The sequence below is a fragment of the Amyelois transitella genome, chromosome 2 (genome assembly GCF_032362555.1).
Source record: "Amyelois transitella isolate CPQ chromosome 2, ilAmyTran1.1, whole genome shotgun sequence".
Taxonomy (NCBI): domain Eukaryota; kingdom Metazoa; phylum Arthropoda; class Insecta; order Lepidoptera; family Pyralidae; genus Amyelois; species Amyelois transitella.
This window is the reverse complement of record NC_083505.1, coordinates 6,820,988-6,835,072: the sequence shown is the minus strand read 5'-3', so window position 1 is coordinate 6,835,072 and position 14,085 is coordinate 6,820,988. Positions and strand designations below refer to the sequence as shown.

The window sequence follows — 14,085 nt, the reverse complement described above, 5'->3', positions numbered from 1 at the left end:
TGTTTTGATTACCATTTATATTTACATTATATTAGGCGATAATGTTACAACAAATACATATATACAATGTACAATACACTTAATAAACATAACACAATCACAGCTTTTTAAATTTACTTTTCACTAAAAATCCAGTTTTTCTCACAATCTGTTTCCTTTCCTGGTAGTGCTTTTTCATTTTCTTATGATTTTCTAGTTCCGCCTTTTTGGATCGCATTGAGAATTTCATCTCTTTATTGCCACCGGTACTCGTCACCAAAGTGGACCCTTCAATAGCGAGGCGGTCACCTAGGCTCACCTTACTTACTCTGGTATCATATATACTTTTGATATTACTATACACTTTTGGTGCTTGTCTGAATTCGCTGATTGAGTTTTCTTCCGTATTCTGCTGCTTCCTTATAATCTTATGCTGTTTTTTGATATCTTTAACCCAGGAACGGTCTTCATCTGAACTTCCTTCACTAGATTGGTAAAGATCAATATCCGAATCTTCTTGATCTTCTTCAACCTGTAAAATCGAATATATATAAAAACACTTAACTATCACTGGAAACTTTATCCAAATACACTACTGAGTTCCGTTTAATCGTACGAGTATCATTCAATTCGCTTCGTTTCCGCTTTTTAGAGGCACGACCTGGAGGGGTAGTGCGAGTTTTACTTTAACGCGTCGAGCTAGTAAACGCGACTTTGTATGGAATTGCATTAGTGCCATCGCGTTTCCACTCGTTGGCGCTGATTAAATCACGTACTAGACGCGTTTGATCGAGTAAAACAGGCACTATCCCCTCTGTTGGTTGCGTAAACTAAATCTTGCCTCGATCTCTGTGTTCTTCTTTCGCTAGATCCATAAATTAATCATGCAAGCATTTCGGCGGCGGTTTCAGGTACTCTTAAATTGACCGCCTGTCAGTAGGTATATGTTCCAATAAAGTATAGACTACAATTTAGAAAAAAATGTTAACAATATTCTTTAGGAAGCAGTAAGTACACAAACAAACATACATAAAATCACGCCTCTTTCCCGGTGGGATACATATTTCCACTTCCCTGCATACTCTGACGAAAAACTGTAATAATTACCTCCATAGATTTTACTTCCAAAGGTTTGGGTTTGTCAAACCTCGAAAGAACTGGATTCAGAAGACGATATTCTTCTGCCGCTTTATCAACTTCAAAATCAGGATTTTCAAACAAAGCCTGCAAATATAAAATCAAAATCTCAAAAATTATGCACATAACAAAAAGTCAAAATTATCCTGCGAGACCACGCCACTATCCCGATGCATCCATCGGGATAGTAACTTCTAACACAGTGTGCACAGCAGCGCATTATATCAGAAATTTAGTTTGTGTATTAAAGTATCGAAAATTAATGTGCAGATTCTCGTTAGAAAATCTACGCGAGTTTGTTTGTTTATCTATATCTTTACTGCATAGAAATTTACACAGTAACAAGAAAATAGTCCATAAAGAAAAAAACACTTGCAATGGCGGACTTATCCCATGAAGGGATCACTTCCAGTCAACCGGCATCTCGAACCGAGTAAAAAAACCTAACCCCACGCCAAGAAACTACAATCATATAAAACTATGAATTTATTTAAAATATTTTCACTTCACATAAGTAAAATAGTATAATAAATAATAGTATCTCGTAACACAAGTCTCGAACTTACTACGAGACTAACTCAATCTGTGTAATTTGTCCCGTATATATTTATTTATGGTTTTAGTCCACCATTTTAATACATTAACCATCGAAGTTATGCAAAAAAAGTCATGTAAAAAGAGGTGAATCTATACACGACTTAAAAGCCCTGAGAATGTTATTTTTTACTGTACTGTACTGTACTTTTTACTGTAATTATTTCATGAAAATGTCTTATTTCAACACAGTCTTTAGCAATTAAATCTAAAAGTAATCTATGTAATTACAGCATAAGATAAGTATTATGTAACTAAATCAGAGTTATCCATAGTAATCCATACCTTAAACCGATCATCCTTTAGAAGATTACTGGAAACTTTCTTCTTCCGACCATCATCATCCATCAAACGCGAAGCTAACTCCCGATTAACTTTGGGAAGATTATCATCAACCATGAGGCGAGACGGCCTCTGCTGTTCAATCTTCTCCCTAATTTTACGTTTTTTATACTCTTCAAACGCAAACGGATCTGCAATTGATTTTGCTCTCTTATAGAGCCTCACATCGACGAAGTATCTAAAACAAACATATCGGAAATAATAATACAGGGAGATAATTATAAAATTTTGACATCGTCTAAATGTAACCTATTTACAGCCGTTCCAGGTGTATCCATAGAAGTTAACGCTCCAAAGTTAAGCAAAGTGATTTCCAACCTACTTTGACATAGACAAGCGCACTAATGCTATGCTAAAGAGACCGCCGATTCTATCTGCTGATGATTAAAAAAATATCTCATTTTGAATTCATATTTTTTCACATATAAAATATCTTAGTTACTTAACAAGAGTAGTTAGATTTAGAATCGCGGACTTTTTTGTAGATCTATTAAAAACCTATTAACCTATACATTGTATGTACATATCATCAACGTTAAGGTGATCGCACACCATAAAAGGATTTCGAAAACTATTTTTTTCCGGATTACTTTATAAATATTGATTAATCTGTCTGAAATTTTCATCTCAATCTCCTCCGAAAAACCAAATATATGCTTATGACACTTTTGAACATTGTAGCTTTCTAATGGTAAAAGAATATGAAATCGGTTCAGTAGTTTTTGAATTAACGCACATACAAACATACAAATATTTTTTCTTTATTAATAGTATAGATGTGAATTAGCTTAATTTGAAACAGACGCAGAGAAATGAGGTCATTTGAGCTCATTTTTTAATACTAATATTTTTGTGTATAGAGTTGTTTTTACTTAGTTTTTATTCAAAACACAATTTGAAATTAAAAGCTTACCCATGCATATATGCCCTCAAAAGATTTGTTCCAAGAAGGTGATCTAAGCCAAGTGACTCCAATTCCTGTTTCGTCACAAACTTATAGTCATCGTAAACTGTCTGTAATGTGGAGCTTTCCATTTCTTCAGTCAAGTTATCCAAGAATGCACACCACTTCGGAGCTGGACCTGGTTAAACAAACATTTTTATAGAATCTTTGTACGACTATAAATGCATAATTAAAATTTCCGAATGGAATAATAAATCAATGAGCATAAAGAGAGTGATGAATGTAGATGGAATAAAAGTATGCAATGATTGTGGCAAGTGGAAAGAAGTAAGCTCTGCTTACTCCTTGGGTAAAGAAGTGTAATTTTCTGTATGTATGTATTTAACAAAGACATCTATCATCTCATGCTCTATACCCAGACATGTATATAATATATATGTAAGTATATAACTTGATAAAAGTTTACCGAGTGAAGGAATGTAATATATTTGCATTTTTTGATCTTCTACTGCCATCATACAAAGCCCAGTGTTCGGAATAACACACAAATCGTTGAAGTCGACAGATGATTCAATACTAGTATATTGTTTGCCCTGTAATATATATAAAAATTAAGATAACATGTTTAAGGTAACCTCATATTTAACAAACAAAATTATAAGAAAACTTACACTGTTTTTATTCCAAATTTTTACAATTGTGGAATCCATAGAATAGACAAAGTCATGGTGTTTGTGAAATTCAATTTTTTTTATAGGCATTTCATTCATATGATCTTTCACCAAGAGAGGCTTACTTGACCTTATATCATATAACAGTACATGACCTGTGGATGTTCCAACACCCATTCTGAGGGGACCATCAAATTTCAAAGCAGTTATAGCCGGCAAACTTTCATTCCTAAAATAAAAACTTTGATTAGTCAACAGTTGAGAACAACCAAATAAATATAAAAAAATATTGTATATAATCTTAAACATAAACTAGTCTTGTAGATTTTTCACAGGAAGGATATGTATTGGGCATATTACCTTGCCTAAAACTATAACATTCCACTTTTCGTAAGTACAGATTAAACTAGGGACTTACTTATATTCCGAATCTGTGCAGTACAGGGCACAATCTAATATTCCTTGGCTACTTTTGGTTCTTGGATCCCATGCTTCTACATGCCCACTCTCTGTTCCCACGACAAGTAGACCATGTTCCTCATTAACACCACAACAATTTATTTCAGTTGCTTTTGTTGTGAGTGGTGCTAAAAATTTACCTAATTCTAAGTTCAACCTATATACTTCCTAAAACAAAATGAAAGGTATTATTATTTTGCTATATATTAAGATTTTTATATATATAATATTAAGATTTTTAAGAAGCTATTTGAAAGTTTACATACAGCTGAGGCGCCAACAACAAACAAGTCACATGATGGTTTATGGTAGGCAATGTCTCTTCCAAAACGAGGTACTCTCAATCTGTAGTGACGCCCATGCCCAACATGGAACTCCACATAACGATCACATTGCAAAAATACAATCTGAAAATAAGAAAACAATTGAATTGGTGTGTGTCATCATGTGGACTTTATGATATAATCATTATATCTTTGCTATCACTTTTTGTTTTAAATAAAATCTCTTGCAAAAACTTTGCACATGCAAGGGGAAAATAATCAATTTAGTTCTCCAGACTGATTTTATGCCCCCTTGTCTACTTTTATTTTAAATTTAAGCAAAATTTAAGAGCCATTTTCCAAAAAATTACTACAAGTAGGTAGTTTAAGTATGATTGGTTCATGGATACAAATTGAGTTGCCTAAATATGCAAGTTTCTTTACAACATTTCCTTACACCATTATTAGTACAAAGCAGCAGTAGACATTAAACATTATCAGTTCAACCACTACCACTCTCAACTTTAATGTGCATATATATTATTTAAAGCATGCTGAAGGCTAAACTGTGTTTTCATGAATTAGCTTACCTTAGAATAATCATCACTTAAGATTTCAAAAGTGACCACCTCAGAGTCTAAACATCTTTCAAACTTTAAGGACAAATTGTTGACATCAAAACATTTGACCCTTGGTTTATATATGCCAGTTGCCATTATATATTGTCCATCCTTAGATGTTCGCAGTGAAGTGCTTACACCAGGCATATCAAATTCTTGTATAAGCTCAATTCTTCTCCTAAGGTCAACATTCTTTTTCAAAAGTGCCCGTTTCTTGCGTTCTGATAACCACTGCAAAATGTATTTAATTAATATGCACGTACATGTATTGCGTCGAAATCAAACTGATAAATGCATGTGGATGAAGCAAGATATGTGGGGGTTGTGTGAAGATATAGGCTCTGCCTACCTACATAAAGCCTCTACCAACATAAAGAAAAAGACGTGATCATATGACGACCTCTGTAGCGCAGGCGATAGTGTGCTTGCTTGTGATATTGAAGGTCCTAAAGGTTGGAATCCAAATTAGCGAAAAACGCTTTTTTTTAAAGTATATTGCAGAGAGGTGGCGATGAAAATCTTTATCGATCTAACCTGACCTCACTTAGAAAAATCACACAAAATATAATCATAATTGTTGCACTACATAGGTGAAACTATTATTTTAATCATTCCTAAAAATTTGAAAGAGAGTATTTCTGTTTCAAACTAAGAAGTTGAACATAATTTTTAATACATACATCAGGCAATGATTTCCCAGCGCTTAGATTGTAAATTTTCACGTTATCTATTTCAAAGACTTGCATCTTGAATTTCTAGGTTATTGTTTTAGTTTATTTTGGATAGCAAACAAACTAAAACGTGCACGAAAATCTTTTGATGAAAATGAAAACACGGAGAACGGCCGACAGCTGTCACTGGTGACAGTAGTGGTTTGGTTGACGATCGATAGTCCACTATCGATAGCCATTGATAATTAAGTAAAAGCAATAGAATCGAAAGGAGTTTCGATAGTGCTATTAAACTTTCTAATGTAATTTTACTTTAATAGTCTTGAAGCTCAATATCGAAAACACAATCGATAGTGCAACTATTACAATAGCTATCAATGCTATCGATAGTTTTGACCTCTGCAAGCAGTACTCTTCTTTCACTATCCATAGATGCAGCTGCGATAGTAATCGAGGGCAAGCTCATAATGAATTCGCCAAAACTGTCGATAGTATTAATCTCTGACGTATTGTTCACCTGCAATTTGAATCAAAAAACAAAAGATAAATGACTGCGCGCGTATGACGACGATGTACACAGATCATCGGCTCATCGCCAAACCGATCCGCTAGTCAACGCAAGCTCCTAGTTCGTATTGCACTTACCCACGCGCCCGTCTAATTTTTGCTATTTAGTTGTTCAGTTTCAGGATTTGCTGCCAATAGTTTCGGTAGTTATTCATGTTTTATAATTTATTTTTAGATAAAACAGGAGTTATACGAGTACATGGGGAACCTGTTAAAGCAGCTAAATGTAAAGTTCGGCGGTTTTTCATCTTTAATAATTTATTTTTGGTTGGTTAAGGATGTTTAACTCTTTTTAATTTTTTTTTGTATTTACCGGTATATTCGTATAACATTACTGATTGATTTAGTGATGGATTCGCCGTGAACACTTCTATCTAATCGCGTCGCGTATCGTACAGTCGCGTTGCGATAAGCAAATTTTGGATACCTTTATTTTATAAAACAGAGCAAATTTTAATTTCACATAACGGTAACGATATTTATAACGCGATTTGGTAACGATATATAACGGTATAAGATAACATTACCGATATTAAGCCTTAATGCCGTTGCCGTTAGTTTTAGTGTTAATTTGGTAACGTTAGCAAGCCCTGTTACATTAATAAATAATCCATTTTTCTTAAGATAATAATCGATTTTATTATATTGATATTTTTTTTACTAATTTTTCTATTAATGTCATAATAAACGCCATATAAATTATATCAATAAATTTATTAATTTAAAATAAACAACTGAAACAGTAAGTTCTTATATAATCAATACAAATTAAAGTTTTAAAACAATCATGTTCGAAAAATGAAGTTTCAACAACGTATAATGAATATCTAACATATCAACCAAATGTCGGTAAAATACAGTTCATCGACTAACTCCATCTAGTGAATGTTTTATTTAAATGATCATCTAAACTGTTTTAAAAGCACAGAAAGAATGCACAGATGGTGTTAAGTTACTATTATTGAGCTATGATAGTAGGTATTCTTTGGCAGTTCGCGTTCCGGGCTCCAACCCAGAAGACCAAATGTAATGTCGGAGTGCATTTATTGCATGATTATAAAAATCGATTATTAATATTTAAAAAAATCACGTATTAAAATCGATTTTTACTTAAAAATCGATTTTTAATCGATTATTTCCATAATCAATTATTTTTTCACATTCCTAATTCAGCGTTTGTGGCGTTAGTGCAGAATGTCATAGTTTACAACAATTTTCTGTTAATGTGAAACAAAATAAATACCATGGGTAAAGTTACCTTTATTGAGTAAAAACTTGCTAAAATACTTCTACAAATAGAAACAAAGCAAAGCAAGTCTTGGTGTGAAAAATAATTCAACAAGTTTCATTTCACAACATCAACTTCGAAAGTGTAACTACATAGTACATTATGATTTAGTTTGTGCTTCTGATTCACATGAAGCAATGAAAAGGATGCAGTTTTTGTGTTTACTTATCTTTATAAAGTTATTCACTCTTAGCAAGCAGGACGAAACCACTGTTGGATATTGTGATATTAGTTCTAGAGAATGTGGTAATCAAAGTGATATTGTTGGAGATAGAAGATTGTTAATTTACGACGTTAACCCTCTGGAAGGCTTTAATTTACGCCGTGATGTTTATATGAGGTTCGCTATCTTACTACATGAGGCCCAGAAACGAGGTAAAAGGAAAGACTGGGTTTTAGTTTTACCGCCCTTTCTGAATCTTTTACATTGGCGATCTGACCAGGTTGATAACAGACCAATTCCTTGGTCTACATTTTTCGACATTCAGTGTTTGAATACTTTCGTACCAGTTCTGGAACTGCATGAAGTGTTTGATCAAAATAAAGCATTAGAAATTGATGTTCTGTATATATTACAAGGTTTTGATGATCCATTTGAGAATGGTATCTTTGAAGATAAGTGGCAAATAACTAGAGACTGTAAATATGATGGTAATTTATGGGGCTACAATAATATCACATTTAAAGAAATGGTTTGTCTCAGATTTCAAGGCTTTATTGGGAAATTGTGGGAAGTATTATTGTTACACCCAAATGCACAGAAAGTAATGATAACTCATGGTGAAATACCTCTTCATAACAATTATGGATCAAAGACATATTGGGATTGCCGTAAAAGCATGAAATTCAATAAAGATCTTGTTGACACTGCAAAAACATACATTTCATTCAATTTCGGTTGTAAAGCAGAGTTTTGTTCAAACTTTGTTAGTGTGCATTGGAGAAGACAAGATTTCACCCAAAGTAGAAGTAAAGACATTCCCTCACTAGGTGGCACAGTAAAACAACTTGACAGTATAATGAAAAAACAGAAACCAAACATAACAAATGTATTCATTGCTACTGATGCATCTTCTTATGAGAAAAATCAACTTAAATCTAAACTTATTATATTGGGTTATAAAGTATATTTTTATGTACCATCTAATTTAGAAAAAGCTAAATTTAAAGATGGTGGTGTAGCAATAATTGAGCAAATAATTTGTTCATACAGTTCTTATTTTGTGGGTACTCATGAAAGTACTTTCACATTTAGAATTCAGGAAGAAAGAGAGATTATGGGTTTTGATAGCACCTCTACATTTAACAGACTCTGCCCTGATACTGGATTTTGTGAGAAACCATCAAAATGGACTGTTGTTAACTGAATGATTATGTAATGACTAGTGGTAATGATATTTATCAGAATAATAATTTTGAATATATAATGTTGCCATACTTGATCAGAATAATCAGAATCAGAGCAAATAAATATAATACAGCAAATAAACTTAATACAAACCTTAATAATATGAATGAAGTAAATTTGTTGTCTAACTGCATTCTAAAGAAGGCTTGTTGTCTTCCTTACAATATAACAAGAAATTGGTATATTCAATGTCATCACCCAATTGTTGTATTGTCTAGATTGTGATATTTGCCTGGGAGCATATGGAAATTCTTTACATACCTTTTAGTTTAGATTTGAGTTCTATTAATTTTGCAGAGTTGTAATTCAAATTAACTCTTGGTAAAATTAAATAATTTTATTCACATTATTTCACATTCAAGATGAAATGAATGTTAAAAACAAATTTTATCTACAATAGAAATATATTAAAGATCATATTAGAAGAAGAAAAACCACAAAAAACTTAAAGAGGTTCTCTCCAACAATTCTCCTTAATTTCATCTCTCAGTCTCCTCAATCATCCAACGCTCATAGTTCAGTCATCTTTCATCACTGTCATGCACTCAATATCTTATGGTTTGTTCCCATTCAGTCACACCTCGATCTGTAACACTGTTACTCAATGGGAAAAAAATTCCCGTTGTGTACCAGTGGTACACATTGCAACTATCGTTTTCTCACTGAGTAACACTGTTACACAATGGCACTTTGTATTCCCGATCAGTAACACTGGTTAAGAATATTTTTTATAAAAGAATTTCTAATGTTTGTTTAATTAATTCTTAATTGAAAAAGAATAAGACATGTAACGAATTAGTGTAGAAAATACATATATTGTAGTCTTCGATCTTATATCTTATTGGCCATCCAGTTCCACGAAAACTATTGTTTTAATTGTGCTCTGAAATACGCCGCAAGTGAGCTGGCGCAGGGTTCAAGTAATTCAGGTAAGTAAATGATGTCACTTAATAAACAATGAAAAACATTAGCGAATGGCGGCTTTTTGCTAAAATAGATAACCAATGGGCAAAGGGCAAAACAAACCAATACTTACTAAGATATTATTATACCAATACTTATTTCATTGATATCTACATAAAGGGAAAATGTATCAATGAAACATTATATCTTAGCTAGAAATAGTTACATTTCCCATTCTAGGTATATAATATACGCTGAATTTATATTTTGGTTATTTTTGGTGGCTTTTCCGCCGCCATTCGCTAATATTTTTCATTGTGTATTAAGTGACGTCATTTACTTACCAGAATTACTTGAACCCGGCGCCAGCTCACTTGCGGCGTATTTCAAAGCACAATTGAAACAATAGTTTTCGTGGAACTGGATGGCCAAAAAGAGATAAGATCGAAGACTACAATATATGTATGTATTTTATACACTAATTCGTTACATGTCTTATTCTTTTTCAATTAAGAACTAATTAAAAAAACATTAGAAATCCTACTACTATTATAAAGGCGAAAGTTTGTATGGATGTATGGATGTTTGTTACTCTTTCACGCAAAAACTACTGAACCGATTACCATGAAATTTGGTATGTAGCTAGTATAAGCACTAGAGGCCGCCCGCGACTTCGTCCGCATGGAAACCCTATCAATCCCGCGGGAACTCTGGGATAAAAAGTAGCCTATGTGTTATTCTGGGTCTTCAGCTACCTACATACCAAATTTCATGGTAATCGGTTCAGTAGTTTTTGCGTGAAAGAGTAACAAACATCCATACATCCATACAAACTTTCGCCTTTATAATAGTAGTAGGATTCTTAACCAGTGTTACTCATCGGGTATACAAAGTGCCATTGTGTAACAGTGTTACTCAGTGGGGAAACGATAGTTGCAATGTGTACCACTGGTACACAACGGGAATTTTTTTCCCATTGAGTAACAGTGTTACAGATCGAGGTGTGACTGAATGGGAACAAACCTATCTTTATCTTATTATCAACATAATCTATCTTATTATCAAACCTAGTGCACCATCAACATGGTGCACTAGGTTTTATACAATAGCAACACTAGACTATCACTGTAGACTGTCATTATTTCAAAAGTGGATTGTTTCAATAGTAGCTCCTTCTGACCATTTGAACACTACTCCACCAGATGACTTCCTTTCATTCTAATCTATACTAATATTATAAAACTCAGAGTTTGTTTGTTTGTTTGAACGCGCTAATCTCAAGAACTACTGGTTCCAATTGAAAAAATATTTTTGTGTTGAATAGACCATTTATCGAGGAAGGCTTTGGGCCATATTACATCACGCTGCAACTATTAGGAGCAAAGAAATAATGGAAAATGTGAATAAAAAAAAATGGGGAAAATTATTCACCCTTGAGGGCTTCAATGATGCTCAAAATAACTACTCCATGCGGACGGAGTCGCGGGCACAGCTAGTAACTTTAATAAAATAACGGAGCACTTGGTTAAATAAAAGATATTTTAAAGATGAGAGGTAGAGACATGACATGAATTGTATAAATCTCGTGTGTATAAATAATTATTCAGAGTTGTGTTTCGTGAAAAAGAAAATGCATACCTACTCCTTCAAACAGTAAAATACTAATCAAAACTAATTCGACACTTCGACGCGCGTTATTTAAATAAGCAATTAATGCAAAGTTAAAATTATTATTATAACTTTGCATTAATTGTTATAATAATTTTATTATAACCGACACAAACCACAACCACAAATCAGTTGAGAAGGAGGGGAAAAATGTAGCAAGAAATTGAGAGGCGTTGAAACAAAAGTCTTAGAAGGAAAGGTACCAGTCCCGGTTCCATAGCACAGACTTAACCCGGGGTTTACCCGGGTATTTGACATTGATGAGCCCGGGCATATCACATCACGTCAATACAACGCCACACACGACCACGACACAAACAAAGAGCATTTTTCTTGTATATTTACCTACGAAATCATATTATGTACAATATGCATAATAATTAATAACAGAGATCGCAATTACTGTTAATCTTTAGTGAAATTATGTTCCATACTAAGACTAATACTTTATAAATATAATATTACAAGAAAAACACATTTGTCATATCTACAAAGTACCTACGTACGTCTTTTTTTATTAATCAGACTAGAATGATTATATGACATGGTGTGTATGACGTAAAAGCAATTTATTTTGAAGATGTGCGTGGTGGTTGGTGTACATAGGTACCCGTTTACACCAACCACCACACACATACCTAGTAGAACTAGAATTCTCGATCTATACCTGTGAGTAGAGTTATAGGTATGTAAGGACCTATTTATTTAAAATTTTGTTAAATTATTTTTATAAAAGTAGGTATTTTGTCCCTAGGTAAGTTATGGAGTGTCTACCATGATCAATGCATATTTTTACGTTTTCAGTTAAAAGTGTCTATCAAATTAATACCAAAGATCTATATGATATTAATTAAAAATTTAATTGACCTATAAGAAAATGTTTATGTATTTTTTTTTATACCTTTCATACACTATGTCGAATTGTCGACATATTACTTTTTAATTTTAATAGGATACATATTTTTTGGCAATTCTCACGAAACCAAAATATTCAACGCAGACGGGGAGTTGCGGGTGAAAACTAGTAATATAATAAAGCAAAATTATTCAATTACCGTCTTTTTCCTCCTGGTTCGTTCCTGTTATTTCCTCTCATCTATGGAAAGGAGCCTGGGGTGAGCTTTTGTAAGTCAGTAAGGGTCGGGATTTTACACAAAGCAATTTCCGTTTAACCTCCGCAATCTCCACCCCTACTATACAATTAATTTAATATTTGCTCTAAGTTGAGCTCCCATATAACAAGTGTAATTCTTTGTATGCGTGCGTTTTTTCTTAGTTAAAGCTATGATAACGTACCTACGGAAACGTTCACACGCGAGTATTACTTGTAGTTACTTGCTCAGTTTTAGGTATATTATCCAAACCGAAAGTGTCTTAGGTATTTTAAGGATTTGTAAAGAAAAACTCGCCAAATTACATACATACATACATATGGTCACGTCTATATCCCTTGCGGGGTAGACAGAGCCAACAGTCTTGAAAAGACTGAATGGCCACGTTCAGCTATTTGGCTTAATGATAGAATTCGTTAGAATAGATTAGAATTCAACATTCATAACACTAATGACTTTTAATTTTATGTGGTTTTTGATAATAAATGAATTCATGACTAGGGTGACCAAATCATTTATGGCGTATGAAATAATGCATAATTTTTTTTAGCTTTCTATCAAATTTTATCGAGCGAAATAAATGGCTGGCAATCCTAACTGGTTTTGATAGAGCAAAAGAATGTAGTCTTCTTTCAAAAACTGACTACGAAGTGAATAGGCAAAGATTAAAACATGAAACAGTTCAATTCTGTAAAGATTACCGAAAGAAGTAAATGTAATTGCATATTATAATATTGTATTTTTATTTCTTATTTAATCATCGCATATTAGTTATTTGTCTGTAGTTGCCATAGCAAATTGCTAAAAAAAAGTTTATTATCCTTTCCTTTGATTGACAATCTGTACATACATAAAATCATGCCTCTTTTCCGGAGGGGTAGGCAAATAGGTACTACATCATACTTGCCACGATCTCTGCATACTTCCTTCGCTTCATCCACATTTAGAACGGGTCGTAACGTTTCGGGTACTCTTGACCCTTTACTAGGCGACTAAGGGATAGGCTTACAAACTTGGGATTCTTTTCTAGGCGATGGGCTAGCAACCTGTCACTATTTGGATCTCAATTCCATCATTAAGCAGAGCAGCTGAATGTGGCCATTCAGTCTTTTCGGGACTATTGGCTCTGTCTACCCCGCAAGGGATATAGACGTGACTATATGTATGTATGTATGTATGACCCTTTACCAGGAACACGCTATGTTTTTTCGCTACGCTACTAGACCGAGATAGAAACGTGTACCGCGCCTATTCCTTTAGTCGAATTTTACGACATCCGTGGTAAAGAGATGGCGTGGTTCTACTAAATCTACATTATGTGAAATATTGAGATCGGAGAAGAAAGATTTATTGGGGCAACGAGTAATTTCAAGATCATTCCCTTTTCCTCAACAAAAGGTGCGTGTTGTCCGCGGTATAGGTACAATCTCTTTGGTTCGTTCACTTAGTCGAGGTGTCAATGTCAAATTATACGTACTGTCACCAACCAAATTTGTTGT

At 33.5% G+C, this 14,085-nt stretch overlaps 2 protein-coding genes across 2 annotated transcripts; one reads left to right on the top strand and one right to left on the bottom strand.

Moving 5' to 3' along the window:
- Positions 1–2: 2 nt before the first annotated feature.
- On the bottom strand, positions 3–5,832 carry LOC106137043 (nucleolar protein 10). The gene is made up of 10 exons (XM_060954913.1): positions 5,650–5,832; positions 4,940–5,200; positions 4,353–4,493; positions 4,046–4,254; positions 3,628–3,856; positions 3,423–3,549; positions 2,966–3,134; positions 1,996–2,230; positions 1,087–1,203; positions 3–511 (listed from the first exon to the last, which is right to left on the bottom strand). The coding sequence occupies exons 1-10, from the start codon at positions 5,713–5,715 to the stop codon at positions 98–100; spliced, it is 1,968 nt and encodes a 655-aa protein (XP_060810896.1). The 5' UTR covers positions 5,716–5,832; the 3' UTR covers positions 3–97.
- A 1,553-nt stretch (positions 5,833–7,385) lies between these two features.
- LOC106137044 (GDP-fucose protein O-fucosyltransferase 2) lies at positions 7,386–13,280 on the top strand. The gene has a single exon (XM_013337793.2). It carries the CDS (start codon positions 7,633–7,635, stop codon positions 8,860–8,862), a length of 1,230 nt encoding a protein of 409 aa, XP_013193247.1. The 5' UTR covers positions 7,386–7,632; the 3' UTR covers positions 8,863–13,280.
- The last annotated feature ends 805 nt before the right edge of the window (positions 13,281–14,085 follow it).